Below are 20779 nucleotides of genomic sequence, written 5' to 3'. Positions count from 1 at the left end.
TTTGGCCTAGTGGTAGAGTGCTTGCCTAGCATGCACGAAGACCTAGGTTCGATTCCTTGGTACCACATACATAGAAAAGAAAAATGCTGTGGCTCAAGTGGTAGAGCCCTAGCCTTAAGAAAGCCCAAGACCCTGAGTTCAAGCCCCAGGACTGGCAAAATAAATAAAATCTGGGGTGGATGCTCGGGGCAAGGGTTAGAGCATGTGCCTAGCAAGCTGGAGGTCCTCAGTTTAATCCCTTGTACATCAACCACACCCTAAGTGTAAAAATTGATTTCTTAACCACAAGGACTTGCTTTTAAAACTTTTTTATTACAATTAAAATTACACAAAAGGGCAGATCAATTCATTGCAACCAAAATAACTCATGTTTACAATGTATTTATAAAATAAGCTGTACATATAAAATGTTTTCACGGTTTTTACTTCAGTCATCTTCCTCCTCTTCTTCATCACTGATCACATACTTCTTATGTTTTTTATTTGCTTTATCATCATCTTCTGCTTTTCTCTTTCCAGAAGGTTCACCTTCCTACACAGAAAATTGAAAGCATCTACAAGTTAACATTTCCAGGAAGGCCTGTCAAAAGTATCCCAGGGCTGAATGCCCTCCTGCAAATCCAGAGTAACATTTCTGTAGAAGGGAACTCACTATGCAACCCAGGCTAGAGCCAAACTAGAAATATTCCTAGCTCTGCCTCTTAAGTGTTGGGATTACACTCAGATTACACATGTCCCCTGCCCCTCCCCCACACCATACACCTAGAACAAAGTAACTGACCAAAGTTTGAACTCAGAACCTTGCTTAAGTTTATTTGGCTTCCTTGCTTGGTTGGTGCTCTAACACTTGAGCCGTGCCTTTGCTGTGCCTTTAGCCTAGCTTTTTTTTTTGGGGGGGGGGGGGTCTTGAACTTGGCCTGAGCACTGTTCCTAAGCTCTTCATCTCAAGGCTACCACCCTACCCTGGAGCCAAGCTCCACTTCCTGTTTTCTAGAGCTTATTTGGAGATAAGAGCCCTAGTTCTCTGTGTGTAAACAGGCCCTCCCCAACACTAAGGCTTGCTCTAGCCACAACAGTGGTTCTCTTCTGTGTGAACATGGGGTCTGTAAAGTGCCCTGCACATCACAGTCATACCAGTCTCCTTGCATTGGGGTTGGGGGAGAGCACACAAATCACAGAAGTGTACTTTGTAGGATAGATAGCAGAGAGATCATTTGCAGGGGGCAGGCTTGTAATTGCCCAGCCTACCAGGCAAGGATCTGATAAATCTTTTTTCTTTGCCCAAGACTAGAACTTGAACTCACTATTTGACGCTTCCTTTATTTTTTTTGCTCACTGGCTGCTCTACCACCTGAGCCATGCCTCCAGCCTACTTTTTTATGCAGTAGTGGAACTTGAACCCAAGGCTTATAGGCACTGTCCCTTAGCTTTTTCACTCAAGGCTCATCTAAAACAAATAAGGTGTAGACTAATTTTTGTTTAGTTGTCTTCCACAGCATGCTACTTCCAATAGTGATTGGAAAATGCTAAATGTGTACTCAATGATCTTAAAGAGCAGAATTCTGCTTCACGTGACATTATAATGCTAAAATGAGCAAAATAGTTTGAAAGCATAGTTAATAACACAATATCCATTTCCCCCAATATGACACAATACTCTTTGCCATGTATTTCCACTGTGAGGGTGACTAAATTGGAGTCAATAAAACAAATCAAGCTGGGCGTGGTGGCTCATGCCTGTAATCCTAGCTTCTCAGGAGGCTGAGATCTGAGGATCATGGTCAAAGCCAGCTTGGCACTAAAGACAGAGAGGTCAGGAGTTTGGCCTAGTGGTAGAATGCTCGCCTAGCATGCATGAAGCCCTGGAGGTTCAATTTCTGATACCACACACAGAAAAAGGCAGAAGTGCTGCTGTGGCTCAAGTGGCAGAGTGCTAGCCTTGAGTGAAATAAAGTCCAAGGACAGTGCCCAAGCTCTGAGTTTAAGCCCCAGGACTGGCAAAAAAAAAAAAAAAAAAAAAGACCGAGAGACTCATCTCCAGTTATCACTAGAAAATGGGAAGTGGTGCTTTGGTTCCAGGGGTATAGTGGTAGCCATAAGCTGAAGAGCTCAGGGACAGCACCCAGGCCCCAGAGTTCAAGCCCCACAACTGACAAAATAATAGTTACTATAATTATAGTATAATAATATAGGAGCCAGAAATTAAAGTATAATCAGAGGCCAAAAATTCTCTCAAAACCAGAACCCAGAGGTAAGTAAAACACTGAAGCAGGACATCTCAGAGATTACTATGTGAAGATGAGCCTTTTAGAGCAGGGAGGGCTGAAGACCAAAGTTGGGTACATCAGATAAGGCTAACCCATTTTTCTGAGGTAGAAGACAGCCATTCCTCCTTTTTTTTTGGTGGGGGGGGCTAGTTCTGGGGTTTGAACTCAACCTTGGCACTGTCCCTGAGCTTCTTGTGCTCAAGGCTAGTGCTCTACCACAACACTAGTCTGGCCTTTTCTGAGTAGTTTATTGAAGAGAGAGTCTCACAGACATTCCTGCATGGCCTGGTTTCAAACAGAGATCCTCAGATCTCAGCCTCCTGATTAGCTAGGATTATAGGTGTGCGCCACCAGCATCCAGCAAACACGGCCACTAAAGCTAATTTTAGAAGCCATGCAGTTTTAATACTATTAGCAGGAAAACAGCTCACTATACATACATATATAAGCAGAAGTAGCACTGTGACTCAAAACGGTAGAGTGCTAGCCTTGAGTTGAAAGAGCTCAGTGACAGCACCAGGTCCTGGGTTCAAACCCCACAAACAACCCCCTTCTCCCCTCTGAAAAAAATGATATCCAAGATGGCAGCATTAGGAACTGCACAGATGCACAAAACCCACAGCAAGCAAAACTGGGGGGAATTTTTTTTGTCGGTTGTGGGATTTGAACTCTGGGCCCGGGCATTGTTCCTGATCTCTTCAGCTCAAGGCTACCACCCTACCCCTTGAGCCACAGCGCCACTTCTGGCTTTCTAGTGGTTAATTGGGGATAAGAGTCTTGTGGACTTTTTAGTGCCTGGGCTGGCTTTGAACTGTGATCCTTAGATCTCAGCCTCCTAAGTAGCTAGGATTACAGAGGTGAGCCACCCCACCCAGCATTGGATTTTTTTTTTTCTTAATCTCTTGAAATTATCCTGAGGGTGAGACAACAAAATCTTAGAAAGTCTGGAAGAACAGTGGGAATCTGTGCCATTGAGTCTTGAGTCCCTGCCTCCCCTGAGGGAGGGCCCCGTTAGCTGTCAGAAGCTCTACCACAGGGAAATTGTGGCCAAATCAGGCTCCTCTCAATTCCCAATCGAGGCCTAACTAGTTATTCTTTGAGGGAAAACTGACAATCATTTTCTGAACTCCCCAGCTCCAAGCTGCATTTCCACCAAGGCAGGAAGAACGTAGGAAGTCAGCCGAGCCTTGGACCATAGGATGAAGGTTCTGCGCCAAGTGCAGTAACACTGAAGGGTCCTGAACGTCTGTACCCTGGCACACCCTGGAAGACAAAGATGGCCTGCCAGGAGGGGTTTCTGCCTAGAAGAGGCAGACTGTGGGAAAAGAGAGCTCCAAAATTCTTCCCAAGAGAACTACTTGAAACAGTAGAAATTGGGGCCCAAAGGTACTCTTGAAAAAAAACCCACCTCCTCAAAATTCAGAGCAAAGAGCAAAGCTGTAGGCCAGCAGACTCTCCAGGGAGAACTAGGAGAAAATAAATTAATTATAAAGCTATAAGTCTACTGGGAGCAGAATAAATCTCAAAGACAGGCCTCAAAAAGTCCCCTGAGAACATGAACTTGATCAGACTACAGATATATATATATACAAGGAACGTTCAAAAGGAAAAAAGAAAAGAAAAATTCAAAGAAGTAATGGCCACGCGGTGGCTCAAGCTTACAAACCTCACTAATCCAGAGCTGGAGACAGAGATTATGGTTCCAGGCCAGTCATCTTAACCAAAGACTTGTCATTCCAGCTATGGGGTGAGCACAAAAGCTCAGTGCAGCAGCACATACCTGCCATCCCAGCAATGATAGAATGTGAGCCCCGACTGTGAGAATAACCAATGTAAAAGTAGGGGCTGGCTGAGTGCTTTAAGAGGCAGAGCACCTGCCTACCTAACAAGTACAAGGCCCTGAGTTCAATTAGTAATTAATAATTACTTAGAAGTCTTCATTTTGCTCATAAATTCAATTTGCTGAATTGCCTAACAGTTACTCACACACTAAAGATCAAGTAAGTTTTACCGAGGTAGGAATGAATGACTTCATAACTAGAATAGACACAGCAGAGGTGACTTCTGACCCTTCCAGTTAAATGACTTGTTTACCTCTGCACTGGCAGTCGTGTCTTAGTTTGAACCTTTCCTTATTCAACCTTCCCTTATTTCCTTCCATCTGCTTGGAGCTGAGCAACCTTGAGGACCAATCCTCCATCACTGCTCAGGGCCTGTAGCACCTGGGCTTTTCCAACTCCTGGTGCCCCAGTGGGCTGGGAGCTATTTGTTATTGCCGCTTCATTCCTAGAGCTGTCTCCTGAGCTGAGCGGGAATCCATGTGGCTTACCTCATCACTGGTGAGTTTCTTTGCCTTGAGCAATCTCTGAGCCTTTTCCTCATCTGATACCTCATCACTGTCAGAGGAATAGATTCTCGCTCGTTCCTCTAGAAAGCAAATGGCATAAATGAGTTACTTTCAAGGGTACTGAGTGATCTGTCATTTACTGTGTGGGTTTTTCTTTCTGATAAGTATCTTCTCTTCCCTTCATACATTTTACCCAGAAGAACCAAATAATTTAAAAATTTTTGCAGGGTGCTGGTGGCTCACGCCTGTAATCCTAGCTACTCAGGTGGCTGAGATCTGAGGATCACAATTCAAAGCCAGCCTGTAAAGGCTAAAAATAAAAGAACTGAGGGATTGCTTGTCACTCAGAGGACCTGAGACCATCCCCAGGGGGGAAAAGGAAAGTTTTAAGTATGTTGAAATGAACAGACTCCGTCTTTCCCGATATAATACTTCCCTGTCTCCACACTTCTTGCCTAGCTGACTCTTGCATAAAATTGGGGGAATGGAGGGGGGACAACTCAGGGCCTGGGCACTGTCCCTGAGCTCTTTTACTCAAGGCTAGTGCTCTACTACTTTGAGCCACAGCTCTACTTCCAGTTTTTGAATGCTTTATTGGAGATCAGAATCATCAACTTGCCATCCTCAGCTCAGCCTGCCTCCTGAGCAGCTAGGATTACAGGCATGAGCAGCGCTGGGCATGTAATACAGTTTTTTTAAAATACAGATTGACTGTCCAGGGAAGTGTCACTCACAGGTAAAAAAGTTCTGCACGCTGACATGATAAAATCCTGCACTCACCTCGAATGCCCCCTTTGTAACGGTTTTTGATGGCAGCCAGGCTGATAGACTCCTCGCCCTCCTCCTCCTCATCATAGCGATCGGGCTCTAGGTAGCTGGCACTTAGCCCCCGCTGGTGCTGTTTCTCTCTCATCCGGCGTTGCTGGGACTCTCTTCGGATGGAAGCCCGCAGACGCTCTTCTTCTTTCTGTAAAGAAACAAAAAAGCCATTTGCCAGGGCTCAGATGTATGTCCAGATTTCTTTTTCCACCAATAATTTTTCTAGTTTATTCAGTGCCAGATGTTACAGAGAAAACTGTGTTTTTTTTTTTGTTTTGTTTTGTTTTGCTAGTCTTGGGCTTGGACTCAGGGCCTGAGCACTGTCCTTGGACTTTCTCAAGGCTAGAGCTCACCACTTGAGCCTCAGCACCACTTCTGGCTTTTTTCTATATATGTAGTACCGAGGAATCGAACCCAGGTATTTGTGCATGCTAGGCAAGTGCTCTACCACTAGGCCAAACTCCGGGCCCTGAAAACTGTTTTCTCTACTGGTTTGTGTGAATAGACCTGATGATGGGTGCAGAGCTCATTTACAGTGTTGGAAATGTAACCCCCAACATGAGATTATTATTTATATTAGGAGGCTTTCACAGCTAGGCTATGGGAGGTGATCTAATAAAGTTGTGTCCTCAGGGGTAGATTTGCCTGCAATTCACAGACTTGTGGATTATCATGAGGGGCTTTGTTATAAAAAGCAAGCTTCGGGGTCTGGGAGTTTGGCCTAGTGGTAGAGTGCTTGCCTAGCATGCATGAAGACCTAGGTTCGATTCCTCAGTACCACATACATAGAAAAGCCAGAAGTGGTGCTGTGGCTCAAGTGGTAGAGCTCTAGGCTTGAGAAAGCCCAAGGACAATGCTCAGGCCCTGAGCTAAAAGCCCAGGACTGGCCAAAAAAAAAAAAAAAAAGCAATCTTCAGCACCCAGGAGTATGGCCTAGTGGTAGAGTGCTCACCTAGCATGCATGAAGCCCTGGGTTCGAATCCTTGGTACCACAAACACAGAAAAGGCCGGAAGTGGCGCTGTGGCTCAAGGTGCAGAGTGCTAGCCTGGAGCAAAAAAAGTGTCCAAGGACAGTGCCCAGGCTCTGAGTTCAAGGCCCAGGGACTGGCAAAAAAAAAAAAAAAAAATATGCTTCTCTCGGGCCGGGAGTTTGGCCTAGTGGTTAAAGTGCTTGCCTAGCATGCATGAAGACCCGGGTTCGATTCCTCGACACCACATACATAGAAAAAAGCCGGAAGTGGTGCTGAGGCTCAAGTGGTAGAACTCTAGCCTTGAGAAAGTCCAAGGACAGTGCTCAGGCCCTGAGCTCAAGCCCAGGACTGGCGCAAAAAAAAAAAAAAAAAAAATGCTTCTCTCCTGCTCTGTCTTGCTGGCCACCATGCTATGGGGTGGCCAAAATTTCCACACCAGATGTCTAAATGTGTGCCTTCTTGGACTATCCAGCCCTAAGAACCTTTAGCTATGCAGGTACCAGTGGCTCATGCTTGTAATTTTAGCTACTCAAGAGACTGAGATCTGAGGATCACAATTCAAAGCCAGCCCAGAAGTGTGTGCCAGTGCCAGTGGCTCACACCTATAATCCTAGCTTAGGAGGCTGAGATCTGAGGGTCACAGTTCAAAGCCAGCTCTGGTCATAAAGTCTGTGAGACTCTCTTCTCCAACTAACCACCAGAAAACTGGAAGTGGCACTGTGGCTCAAGGAGTAACTAATAGTCTTGAGCTGAAGAGCTCAGAGACAGATGGGTGCAGTGGCTCACGCCTGTAATCCTAGCTACTCAGGAGGCTAAGATCTGAGGATCTCGGTTCAAAGCCAGCCCAGACACTAAAGCTGTGAGACTCTTATTTCCAATTAACCACTAGAAAACCAGAAGTGGCACTGTGGCTCCAGGGGTAGGGTGGTAGCCTTAAGCAAAAAAAAACAACTAAGGACAGAACCTCGGTCCTGAGTTCAAGCCCTTGTTTTAGCATACAAAAAAATGAATCTCAGCTCAAGAAATTTTATGTTTATGTCTGTCTCTGCTTCCCCACATCCCCTCTTTTGACTATCTCACTATAAACTTGTAATCCTCTATCTCGGCCTCTTAACTGTTGGGTTTATAGTGGTGAACTATCTATTTTTATAAAATTACCCAATCTGTGGAATTCAGTTACAGAAGTGGAAAATAAACTAAGATGCTATTCAATATTAAAAAACAGTATTTGATCTTTTTTTTGGCTAGTTCTGGAGCGTGAACTCAGGGATGGAGCACTGTCCTTGGGCTTTTTCAAGACTAGCACTCTACCACTTGAGCCATAGCAACACTTCTGGCCTCTATGTATGTGGTACTAAGAAACTGAATTGTCTTAGTGCATGCTAGGCAAGCACTCTACCACTAGGCTAAGCTTGCAGCCATTTGATCATTTTTGAAAAAGGAATTAGCTTTATGCCTACCTTTGCTCTAAACAGGTAAGTGCCCAGTCTAGGATCACATCCACCTTTCCTATCTTCTCATGTACACACATACAGCGTTACTTTCACACACAGGTGGCTAGCCCCCTTGGGACTGGCCAAGGGATCCTATCACTGTTCAACCCTGAGCTGTGCACACCTGACCTGCATAGACTCCATCAAACTACCCAGGTTCCCAGATTCTCCCAGTGCAGCCCTCAACCCAGAGTGCTCCCACAGCTCCTGACAGCAGGGCAGGGAGGCCCCATAGGGAATGGTCCCCAGGCCACACAGCAGAGCCTTCATTTCCTTGCGTCTATGCATCCACACCTTGAGGTTCACATCGAAGTTGGGGACTAGGGTCAGGACTTTTCTGGTATTTTTTCCAAGGTCGTCTTCAGTCAGTTGCTTGGAATAATTATAAAAACACTAATTCTGCTGCTACCCAACAGTGATTTCCTGAGTGGTATAGTGGCTATAGTAACATTAGACAGCACAAAGCCTTGGGCTCATTCCCAGCCACACAAAACCCAAAGACAAAAAAATTAACCAAACACTGGATTCTACTTTTCTTCCCTGCCCCCCTTCCTTATTATTGGTCATAGGGCTTGAACTCTGGGCCTGGGTGCTGTCCTTGAGCTTTTCAGCTCAAAGCTACCACCCTACCCCTGGAGCCACTGTCCCACTTTCTGTTTTCTAGTGGTTAACTGACGATAGGAGTCTCATGGACTTTAGTGCTCAGGCTGGCTTTGAACCGAGATCCTCAGATCTCTGCCTCCTGAGTAGCTTGGATTACAGGTATGAGCCACCATGCTGGTCACTGGTCTGTTCTCTTTTAGTTTAATCTCTAGCATTTCTGATTTGTGAGATGAGTTAGGCATCAAATGTAGATGAATTATTTAAAAGTTGGGAAATACCCATCACTTTTGTGGCTGAACTTTCAGGGTCTGTGTTCACTGATGCACCTGGGTCCTCATGTGACAAATGCTAAGGAATTTATTCCAGCTCCCACTTGTCACAGAGAGTCAGCCAACAGGAGACAATATTAACAGACATTTTTGGGGGCGGGGGAGGGAGGGTGCTTATCCTAGAGCTTGGGCACTATCCCTGAGCTTGTTTGCTCAAGGGTGGTACTCTACCACTTAAGCCACAGCTCCACTTTTGGCTATTTGGTGGTTAACTGGAGATCACAATTTCATGGACTTTACTGCCTGGGCTAACTTTGAACCATGATCCTCAGATCTCAGCCTCGTGAGGAGCTAGGATTACAGGTGTGAGTTACCAGTGCTCTGCCTGAAACCCTCTTCTCAATACATGGAAAACCTGGCGACGCCGATTAGCCAACATACCTTAATCATTTCTGTGCGCTGACATTCAGGATCACGCCCAGCCATAGGTAAGATTCGGATCTTCTGTGTCTTTGAACATCTATCTGCAAGTGACAGTGTCATCTTTCTGTGTGTGGCACTGTCTGTGGAATGGGGCCTGCCAGGAAATGAACCATACTGTTTACCAACTATATCTATTGGCCTATCGTACCCACATCACATCACAAAAGCAAGAAGCTAATGAGTCACCAGAAAAAACAGACCCAGCTACACGATGGATAATCATCATATTTTAAACATTAGGAAAGCTGCATAAGGTCACTTGAGTGGGGACAGAATTGAAATACAGATCTTTTAAGAGTCCAAAGCCTCAGTTCTTAAAACAGTAAATCCTAATCAGCCTTACTGAGTCTCTCTAAAAGTAAGCATTTTCCAAGGAGGATGCTCTGCTTCTACTCAAAAAAGGACAAACAGGAACAAAGTCTGGAGAAAGCTGATGGCTTTGCCAGTGGGCTGGTGCTCTGGTCTGCTGGTAGCCGAGTTTTCCACGGTGATACCAGATGTACCAGTGTGAGGCAGAGGCCCCAGGCCTTGGCTCTACCAGCTCAGCGCCTCATTATATCACACCAAGCTCTAGCCACCAATTCCCCAGATCAGTTTTCCTAAGCAAAGAGCCACACTGGAGCTAAACAGTTTATGGTAATCACTGGAATTAATCAGTACACTTCCTGGTTTATATAGCAATGATCTGTAGGGCTGCTTAGCATGACCAGGTGCGTAAGAAAGCAAGTGTGTGTGTGTGTGTGTGTGTGTGTGTGTGTGTATACTAGTGTATACTGAGATTTGAACTCCAGAACTGGGCAAGTGTGTGTGTGTGTGTGTGTGTGTGTGTGTGTGTGTGTGTGTGTGTACTACTAGTGTATACTGGGACTTGAACTCCAGAACTGGGCTTTTTCACTTAGGACTAGCATTCTACCACTTGAGTGGTAGTTCTATTTCCGATCTTTTGCTGATTAATTGGTGATAAGATTCTCATGCACTTTCCCAGCCTGGCTTTAAAGTGCAATCCTCCGATCTCAGCCTCCTGAGTAGCAAGGATTATAGGTATGAACTACCAGTGCTTGGCTAAGAAAGCAACTTGTAAAGACCCTGGCAAAACAGCCTTTGATCATTCTCTAAGTGCTCCTATTAGCGAACTATACCGTGGTGTTGTGTCAGTGGGGAAACCCTCTTTATAGAAACTCATGCACTTCACTATATTCCACCACTTTCACCCAAGCAAAGGACACATGAAAGAACACGTACCTAAAGGTGAGTTTTGTTTTAAAGACAGCTTGTCCCTGAAGACCAGTACCTTGTCTTATAAACAGATGGTTGTGGTCTCCCTGCAGTGGGGCCTTGTACACATCGAACACCTCATTGCCTAAGTGCAGAGACATGCTGAAGAGGAGAGAACAGATGCTTCACATATTACAGTCAAAAAGCTCTCGCTCTGTTATTCCATTTCACTGAAAATACTCTCTCCTTTACACAGAAGGACAAAAGACAAGTTCTCATAAAGATAAAACAACTACATCAAAGAACAACCTACTGTAACATCTCCCGGCCTCTACTGTTACCAGTGAAAGATTTTCCTAATCATCAAAATGTAAGTAATTTATGGTGAGGCTGCATATCCACAGAGGAGCATGTGTTGACACACATTTATGTCTCCCTAGAAGTCTGCGTAACCTCCAGCTGAGTTCTTCTCAGGATTTCTACACAATCATAGGGAGTAATTAGTGGGACTTTTCTCCTCCATATTTCCCCAGTAAGGCCCTAGTCTATAACGTCTCCCCACTTAACACATCCTAGGTATTTTGGCCCTCTCCAGACACATTCAAGCTCACCTTCCATCTGACCACTTGACTATCCGAGCATTGCTTTCCTTAATTTCATTTCCTTCTTCATCACGGCGGATCCTCCACCTTATAGTATTTTCTACCTGTTTTAAAATACAAGTATCTTAGACAATGAAGCCCTCTTACTTCACCTGGAAATGGGGAAAAATATATATGTATATGTACACCCCCACACACACACACACGTGCTCAAGTGAATTTCTGACTGGGTATTGGTTTGCTCATGCCTATAACCCTTGCTACTCAAAAGGCTGAGATCTGAAGATTGTGGTTTAGAAAATGAACACAACAGCACTGTGAATGAAATTAAAGCCTCAGTGGGTCTGTAGTTAGTTAACTGTGGCCTCTGTCAACCCACTAATTAAGCAAGACTCAAGAAGTAAAAAGAAAACACTACCTTTAACTTTAACCTTGTTCTACCTTCTTCATCCAGCATTTCTTCATCTTCAAATTCATCTTCATAATATTGAGGGTCAAAAGGCCTACAAATTGTTTTTAAAGTAAACTAATCAGCCATATTGTATAAAGAATATTACTATTAGTTAATTATAAGTCTCATTAATATACGCCATTATACCAGAAAGTCATAGCATAATTTTAAAAACCACAACAGTCAAATATCTTCATGGTCAGCTTCAAAAAATTATTTACATTACTGTAATTTCTTAAAATCTGGTACTACCAGCCAGGTGCCTGTGGCTCATCCCTGTAATCCTAGCTATCTGAAGATTGCAGTTCAAAGCCAGCTTGGGCAGGAAATTCTGTAAGAATCTTATCCCCAATTGACCAGCAAAAAAAAAAAAGTGAGGCTGGAAGCATGGTCGAGTGGTAGACTGCTTGCCTACCATGTTATAAAGTCTTCCAAATAACAGGCCACAAAGGTTGTAGCTTAGAGAATAAACTTACTACGTAATGCCTAACAGTACTATTTAAACTGTCCAACACATTTAGTCTTAGCTTTGCCTTTCCTTCCTTCCCCCCCCCCCCATCCCTTTCTTTACTTCCTGTATGCTTGAACTCAGGGTCTGGGCACTGGCCCTGAGCTTTTTGTTCTCAAGGCTACTATTTGAGCCACAGCTCTACTTCTGGCCATTTGGTGGCTAATTGGAGATAAAGAATCACAGGAACTTTCTTGCCTGGGCTGGCTTTTGACTTCCAGCCTCAGACCTCAGCCTCCTGAGTAACTGGGATTACAGCGGTGAGCTACCAGCATCCATCACACAATTATCTTTTTTCTTTTTCTTAAATCATAATTATCTTTTCTAAGACAGGAATGGCTGCCAAATGTCTGGAAGAGTTGTGATGTCCACTAATTCATATGAAGGTACCAAACCAGAGGCACAGGCATCCAAAAGTTTCCCCAACTGTAGTTCAGATTGTTTCTATTTCAGGATATGGGTTTTGGTTTTTTGGTTTTTGGTTTTTTTCATAAATATATAAGCAATTATACATTTCTGTGATTAGTCAACTCCACGTAAAGTACCTGAGTATCAAATTTCCAAATGTTTCCACAGAACACTGTATAACTGAATTCCATACCTGGGCTCAACACTGAGGAAGTTAGGCAGTTTAACGAAGTATAGGTCATTTCCCAAGTCAGTGTTCACTTTGGGTATTTCTACTTCTATTCTGGTCTCCGGAATTGGCTCCTCCTCCTGCTGATCCTGAGGCAAGCCATTTTCATCCTGATGAAAGAATCAGAGTTTTAGATCTTCATGGGACCTGGCAATGGCCTAGTTCAACCTCCACACCTTACTCAGGTGAGCAAGAAACTGCAGAGCAGGGCGCCAGTGGCTCAGGCCTGTAATTCTAGTTACTCAGGAAGCTGAGATCTGAGGATCCCGGTTCAAAGCCAGCCTAGGCATGAAAGTCCCTGAGACTCTCATCTCCAATTAATCACCAGAAAACTGAAAAGTGGTGCCGTGGTTCAGGGGGTAGGGCGGTAGCCTTGAGCTGAAGAGCTCAGGGACAACGTCCAGGCCCAGAGTTCAGGTCCTACCATCAACAAAATAATAATAATAATAAAAAAAATTTTTAAAAATCCATGACACGCTAGGACTAAAATGGATCTCAAAGTCCTCAAGCTCTGTCCTTCTCAACTACCTCCCAATAGCTCAGGGGAAGTGGGACAAGTATAGATATATCACTACTAGAAAACAGTGGAGCTGTGGATTTGGTAGAGAGCCAGCCTTGAGCACAAAAGCCAAGCAAGAATGTGAGACCCTGAGTTCAAGCCCCAGTATTAGAAAAACAAAAAAAACCCTTTTTGTGACAAATCTCCCTTCCAAATATTCATCAACAGAAGTGTAAAGTCAATCAGTGCTCCAACATGAAGTCCCTCTAATAATTCCTATCACGATTCATGGTTCTCAAAGGATGGGTCCGCAGTCTTGGCACCTAAGGCATGACAATACCACATATTGAACTCTGCTTCTTCAACAAAACTGAGAGTCATCTGTTCATTGTCTTTGCATGTTACAATGCATCATCCTGTTCTTTCACCTTGGAACCTGTTACCTCAAGCAGAATAAGAAGTGCAGGTCATATTAGCGATGTTACCTACCACGGGCTGTCCAGGAGTCGGCGGTTTATCTTCGCCATCACTTCCTGAAGATATGTCATCTGCACCGCCAAACAGATCCATGGTTCCACTATTATCTGCAGTGCAAGAGGGAAAATGCACTGCATTAGTATTGCCAATGTTTCTGAAATTGGGTCAAAAAATTCCCAGAACCCAACACTGCAGCAGGTTCTGAGAGCCCTGCCTGTATGAGGAGTGGGAGAACAACACCTCTACTGCTCCCAATTAATAACGGATCACTATTCAAAACCAGCCTGGGCAGAAAAGTCCATGAAACTCAAATTAACCACCAAAGAGCCAGAAGTGGAAATAAGGGGTGGGGGGAGGAAAGGGGGACAAAAATATGAGAAGGGGTACCAAGGTTCAAGAAGTAATGTACCCATTACCTGACGAATGTAACTGTAACCCCTCTATGTATCACCCAGACAATAAAGTACAATTTTTTTTTTTTTTTTTTTTTTTTTTTTTGCCAGTCCTGGGCTTGAGCTCAGGGCCTGAGCACTGTCCTTGGACTTTCTCAAGGCTAGAGCTCTACCACTTGAGTCTTAGCACCACTTCTGGCTTTTTTCTATGTATGTAGTACCGAGGAATCAAACTCGGGCCTCCGTGCATGCTAGGCAAGCACTCTACCACTAGGCCAAACTCCTGGCCCTAAAATACAATTTTTAAAAAAAGGTGGAGCTAAGGCTTAAATGGGGACAGCATCTAAGCTCCTGAGTTCAAGCCCTAGTGCTGGCACAAAATTTTTTCTTTTCAAAAAAGAACTTAAGGCAACAATACCAAGGAATCTAGGATGCCCTGGTGGTTTTCATCCCAATCACAGGCTCAGCCCCCTAACAATGGATTCACAATCCAGCTGAGTTAGCACAAGCAGCTTCTCCCCTCAGTTCAGTGTGGGATACCATTCAGGGTAAGGGGCACACTCTTTTAATGCAGAAGGAGGCATGAGACATACATACATAGGAAAGAAATGAAAGGGCACCTTTTGGCACTTCCGTGTCACTGTCTGCCTCTGAATCAGATGCAATGGCATTCTTGCGTTTCATCCGTAGAACTTCATCTTCACTATCACTGCCTCGGGCAGAGTCTGAAAAATAAGGACAGGCTCTGCACAATCACACATATGTCAGAATTCTGAAATCTTATGTTGGAAGAGTAACATTGGGGATAAAGAAACTGTGGAATAGACATATAATGGTAGGATAAGAACTGCTGATCCACATAACCATTTGGATGAACCTCAATCCTTTATGCTAAATAAGCCCATGTAGCAGTATATGTACATGTACAGTACTCAGTACTCAGGAGGCTGAGCCAATAAGCTCAGGAGTTCCAGGCCACCTTGGGCTATTTACTGAGACTCTATCTCAAAAAATAAGTAAAATGAAAACACAAAACAAAAAACCTTGATAGTACTGAAACTTTTGCTCAGATTTATTTAAGATACATTATAAAAGCAGGTGAAGGTACTGAAAAGCAAGAAACAAGTATATTACAATTTCTGGATAGTATAATAATTTATCTAAAAACTTCATGAATATCATTGGACCACTATGGAACTACAAAGATAATCAGCTATAAGATGCCTTGCCATGAGCCCAATCTTGAGTTAGTTTGCTACTATTAGGAAAGTTCTATATGAGCCTTGAAGATTCCATTAATACTACAAACCATCCTATTCCAAACTACTTACTAATATTTATTGAAATTCCATAGAAAAAGCTGGGCACCATTGGCTCACATTTGTAATCCTAGCTACTCAAGTAACTGAGATCTGAGGCTTAAGGTTCAAAGCCAGCCAGGGCAGGAAAATCTGTGAAACTCTTAACATCAAATGGCACTCAAAGTGGTAGAGCCCTAGCCTTGAACAAAAGAGCTGAGGGACAGCACCCAGGCCTGAGTTCAAGACCCATGTCTGACAAAAAAAAAAAAAAAAAGTCAAAATGTGATTTTAAATGTTACCTTATGAAGCCTTACTAAGGGAAAGATCTACTGTATTTCTTCAAGACAAGATTAGCCAGGAGGCTCATGCCTGTAATCCTAGCTACTCAGGAGGCTGAGATCTAAGGATCACAGTTCAAAGCCATCCCCAATACTAAAAAGTCTGAGATTTTTTTTTTTTTTTCCGGCCAGTCCTTGGGCTTCCCTCAAGGCTAGCGCTCTGTCACTTGAGCCACAGCACCACTTCCAGTTTTTCTACGTATGTGGTACTGAAGAACTGAACCCAGGTCTTCATGCATGCTAGGCAAGCACTCTACCACTAGGCCACTCTCCTGGCTCAAGTCTGTGAGACTCTTATCTCCAGTGAACTACCAGAAAACTGGAAGTGGTACTGTGGCTCAAGTGCTAGAGTGCTAGCCTGAGCAAAAAACACTCAGGGGCAGTGCCCTGGCCCTGAGTTCAAGCCCCACGACCAACAAAAAAAGAAAGAAAGAAAAAAGGGAGGGAGGGAGAAATGGAGGGAAGGGAAAGAGAAAGAAAGAAGATAGGATTAAAGGGGGGCCGGGAGTTTGGCCTAGTGGTAGAGTGCTTGCCTAGCATGCATGAAGACCCAGGTTTGATTCCTCGGTACCCCACATACATAGCAAAAAGCCAGAAGTGGTGCTGAGGCTCAAGTGGTAGAGTGCTAGCCTTGAGAAAGTCCAAGGACAGTGCTCAGGCTCTTAGCTCAAGCCCAAGACTGGCAAAAAAAAAAAAAAAAAAAAAGAAGATAGGATTAAAATATTATAAAGCTTGGCACCAGTAGCTCATGCCTAAATCTTAGCTACTAAGGAGATCGCAAGCTGAAAATCATAGTTTGAAACCAGCCTGGGCAGAAGAGTCTGTGAAACTCCAGTTAGACTCAGCCTGGAAATCTCCAATTAACTACCAGGAAGATGGCAGTGGAGCTGGGGCTCAAGTGGTGGAGCGCTAAACCTAAGTGACAGGATGTAGGTTCTAGTGCCAGGACTAGCACATATTGCAAACGCACATACAAGATGTAGAAAGTTGGGCAAAGTCAAAGTGCAGGAACAAGAGAGATAAACGTAGGGTAAGGAATATGGAAAAGACAGACCAATGGGACCTCTACTGAACTGTGTGTTCCTCATAAAAACATTACCTGACTTATGATCCTGTTCCTCATCATCGTCCGAATGCCTTCGCTCTTCATCAGAGGCCTGGGGCCTTTCGTCATCAGAGTTTTGCATTTTCTCCTCATCAGACATCTGTGGTCGGTCATCATCATCAGAATTCTGTTTCTCATCATCATTATCAGAAGCGACAGGCTGTTCATCATCAGAATTAGCCTTTTCCTCCTCAGACAGCTGCTGTCTGTCATCATCGGAAAGCTGAGGTCTCTCCTCATCATCCGAGTGCTGCACCTTCTCCTCATCGTCGGATCCTGCTGCTCTTTCCTCCTCATCAGAATTCTGCATCTTTTCATCATCTGACTGGTCACTCTTGTCCTCTCTGTCCCATTTTTCATCATCTGAGTGAGCCTTTTCAGAACCGTCTGCCTCTGAGTGATGGCTCCCTTCATCTGATCTGTGGCCTTCGTCTTCATCATCGTGGTGGCCTTCTGAGCCACTCTGCTGATCAGTATCAGAGGGGTCATTGTCTTCACGGTCAGATCGCTCAGAAGCCTCTGAGGGGTTGTCAGATCTTTCTGAGTGGTTATCACTGCCGCTGTGCTGGGATGCGCCTTCGTCCTCACTGTCGTCTCCAAATAGTTCTTTATTGCTTGGTTGTCCTGAGTCGCCTCTCTCATCCGGGTCGCTTTCACTTCCAGAGGCGTTACTAGAGCGGCCGGAAGCCCCATTCTCCTGATCAGAATCGGATTCAGAACCAGAATCTGAGTCTTTAAGGGCACAAAAACGTAAGATAACATAAGCAAAAATGCAAAAGTAGGGACTGCCAATCCAACATAAAGGAAACCACACAAAACCAACCAACAACAACAACAAAACTCTGGTATAAAACCTTCCCAATAGTACTCAGGAGACTAAAGTGTTTTCTTTTCTTTTTTTAAAAAAAGGTATTCTTAGCTAAGTAAACCTAGTCTCAGTGAGAAAACAGAGGAGAGTCCTTGGTGACCCAGGAGTGGTGCCATATGATCATAATCCAAGCTGGGCTAAATAGTGAGAATCTGTCTCAAAAAAAAAATTAAAACAAAAAAACAGCATTTTGTTTACCTGATCCTATCCTACATGCCCTAGTTCAACACTACCTGGGAGATAACAGCCTATATTTCTGGTACAGGTACCCTTACTAGTAGGAACAAAATAAGAAGTTAACAGAGCCAAGAAGACTTATGGGAAAAACCTGAACAAGGACAGCAGCAAAGGTAGCAACAGGAGTATAATGGAGTCCCAGAAGGAGAAAGAAGAAAATTGGAGCCACCAGGCACTGATTATTCGCACCTGTAATCCTAGCTACTCAGGAGCCTGAGATCTGAGGATTAGGGTTCAAAGCCAGCTGGGCAGAAAAATCCCCAAGACTCTTATCTCCAGTTTACCAGCAAAATGCCAGCCATGAGTGAAAAAGCTAAATAAGAGCATGAGGCTCGGGCTGGGAGTTTGGCCTAGAGGTTAAAGTGCTTGCCTAGCATGCACGAAGACCCGGGTTTGATTCCTCGGTACCACATACATAGCAAAAAGCCAGAAGTGGTGCTGAGGCTCAAGTGGTAGAGCTCTAGCCTTGAGAAAGTCCAAGGACAGTGCTCAGGCCCTGAGCTCAAGCCCAGGACTGGCAAAAAAAAAAAAAAAAAAAAAAAAAAGAGCATGAGGCTCTGAGTTCAAGCCCTAGTCCTGGCACCAGAAGATAAAAGACAGAAAACAAAATAGTGATGCTAAAAAAAATCAGTCATAATAAAATGCAGTTATAAAGCCAGACATCAGTGGCTCATAAAATATGGCAGATTAGAATGAGAATTATTCCACCACTACCTTCCGGACCAACGACAGCTTTCAAAGACAATATACCAGACTTAGAATGTAAATTCTAATGAGTTCATGTATCTAAGTATAGCATTAAAGAAAACTGTAATGAACTTAAAAAATGAGGTTAAAAATAATCATAAAGCTATCAGACATGGGTAGCTCAAACCTATAATCCTCAGGAGGCTGAAATCTAAGAATTACAATACAGAGCCAGCCTAGGGGGGAAAAAAGTGCAAGAGATTCTATTTTCAACTAACCAGCAAAAAGCTGGAAGTGGAGGCTTAGCTGATACCACAGCAACAGCTGTAATCCAAAAAGCTAAGCAAGAGTAAAAGGTGCTGAGTTCAAGTCCCCATAGCAGCATGTATGCATGTATGTATGCGTGCGTGCACACATACATACACACACACAGTTCAAAAGACATCTCCACACCTCACTTCCCTGTACAGTGTGGCAATAGGAAATTATACCTACTAAGTGATTGCTTCTGTTTTTTTTTTTTTTTTTTTTTGGCCAGTCCTGGGCTTGAGCACAGGGCCTGAGCACTGTCCTTGGACTTTCTCAAGGCTAGAGCTCTACCACTTGAGCCTCAGCACCACTTCTGGCTTTTTTCTATGTATGTGATACCCAGGAATCGAACCCGGGTCTTCATGCATGCTAGGCAAGCACTTTAACCAGTAGGCCAAACTCCCGGCCCCAGTGATTGCTTCTGACTATCCAATTATTTATTAAATATGTACTAAGCATGAGTGTAAGCTTGGAGAAGTTGAGGGGATATTATTATATGTCCAATCCCTAGCAAGGTAGCTGAAATACGGTAATGATAAATAAGTACTTATTGAATGGAATGAATGAGCAACTTCATAGGCATGAGAAGGTTGCTTTGAAAGTGGGTGGAATGTGAGAAAAATTAAAATATTAGCAAAAATAGCGGAACCGTTAACATACCGAGAATCCAACCTCCATCTGTGTAATGGCTTTCCAGAATTCGCTTTTCTCTATCTCCACCTAGCGTGGTCTTCTATGTTTATTAATTGCCATTAAACTGGGGTTGGGGGAGGAACAAATACAGCAATGCATTTTGCTGAGGTGGTGGGGGGGGGAGGGAGAGATAATAGAGAATTCCAAACTTGGTCTTGGGGGCCTTTCTGATTTCAAATAACTTCTGTCCAGATTTCCAATTCCAGCGGGGTGCAGGGTTCACTTGTAAATCCTAGCTATTCAGGAAGTTGAGATCTGAGGATCCTCGGTTAAAGCCAGCAAGGGGCAAGAAGTCCGTGTAGAGTCTTTAAGAAACAACTCAGAAAGCCGGAAAGTGATGCTTGGTGGCCTGGCTGGCGAGAAGGCTCACAGGCCCGAGGGCCATCCCCAGGCCGGGCACAAACCTGTGCCAGAAACGCTTCCACGCCCCTCGCAACCCCAGCCCCACCCCACCGCCCGTCCGTTCATTCATTCATTCATTCATTCATTCCTCATCACCTCGGGTGCTTCCACCTGACCCTGCTCTCTTCTCAGAGGCTGAAGGCCCACCTGCCCTTAACCCTCTATGGAGTCCCCCCTGCTGCCCTTTCCAGACACCGCCTGATTCTGACGGCCGCAGCTCCCCACTCCCACCTCCACCCCCCCCCCAGGCCCAGGCTTCCATTCAAGAGGCGCATGCCGGGGCACCTCCATCCGCTCACAGCGCGGTCCTCGGGGCAGGAGCCCCGGCTTCCCCCTCACTCCCCCACCCACCCACCGGCTGGCCCGCGCCTGGCTCCCCGCATCTCCCACGACCCCTCCCGACCCCCCCTTTTTTTTTGTTTTGCTCCCCGCGTACGCCGGCGCCTCAAGCTCCGTGAACGGGGACGCTGGGGAAGAAGAAGAGAACAGAGGAGAAAAATACAGCCCCCCCCCAGCACCACCCCCGGCCCCCGCCTTCCTCCTCAGAGTTCCTGTTGGCCGGAACTCCCACCGTGCCCTTCTCCTCCCGAGCCCCGCCCATCGCACCTTTACGCTCGGCCTCGCTGTCGGCGTCGCTCCCGAACAGATCTTCCATATCCGCCATGGCTGCTGCTGCTGCGCGGCGGCGGCGGCGGCGGCGGCTTCAGAGCCCCCAGGCCGCTCTGCGCCCTCCTTTACGGCACACGGAACCCACCGTGGGGGGTGGGGGGTGGGGGGGGGTGGCGCGCGCGACACTGTCGTAAAAC

General features: G+C 45.0%; 1 protein-coding gene across 3 annotated transcripts; it reads right to left on the bottom strand.

The window, feature by feature from the left end:
- Positions 1-292: 292 nt before the first annotated feature.
- Positions 293-20687, bottom strand: Leo1 (LEO1 component of Paf1/RNA polymerase II complex). 3 transcript variants are annotated; one of them, XM_090358400.1, is made up of 13 exons: positions 20580-20687; positions 16772-17509; positions 14654-14758; positions 13654-13748; positions 12630-12775; positions 11488-11572; positions 11079-11173; positions 10495-10629; positions 9211-9346; positions 5395-5581; positions 4597-4694; positions 3676-3733; positions 445-532 (listed from the first exon to the last, which is right to left on the bottom strand). In XM_090358400.1, exons 1-12 carry the CDS (start codon positions 20635-20637, stop codon positions 3680-3682), a joined length of 1932 nt encoding a protein of 643 aa, XP_090214526.1. In that variant the 5' UTR covers positions 20638-20687; the 3' UTR covers positions 445-532; positions 3676-3679. The 3 variants fall into 3 exon arrangements, with proteins under 3 accessions (XP_090214527.1, XP_090214525.1, XP_090214526.1); XM_090358401.1 differs by lacking the exon at positions 3676-3733 and having other exon boundaries at positions 293-528; XM_090358399.1 differs by lacking the exon at positions 3676-3733 and having other exon boundaries at positions 293-532; positions 20580-20686.
- Between the last annotated feature and the right edge of the window lie 92 nt (positions 20688-20779).

Source organism: Megascapheus bottae, chromosome 25 (genome assembly GCF_031878675.1).
Source record: "Megascapheus bottae isolate mThoBot1 chromosome 25, mThoBot2.hap1, whole genome shotgun sequence".
NCBI classification, from domain to species: Eukaryota; Metazoa; Chordata; class Mammalia; order Rodentia; family Geomyidae; genus Megascapheus; species Megascapheus bottae.
Note: the sequence above shows the minus strand (reverse complement) of the source record. Positions and strands in the feature narration are given on the sequence as shown.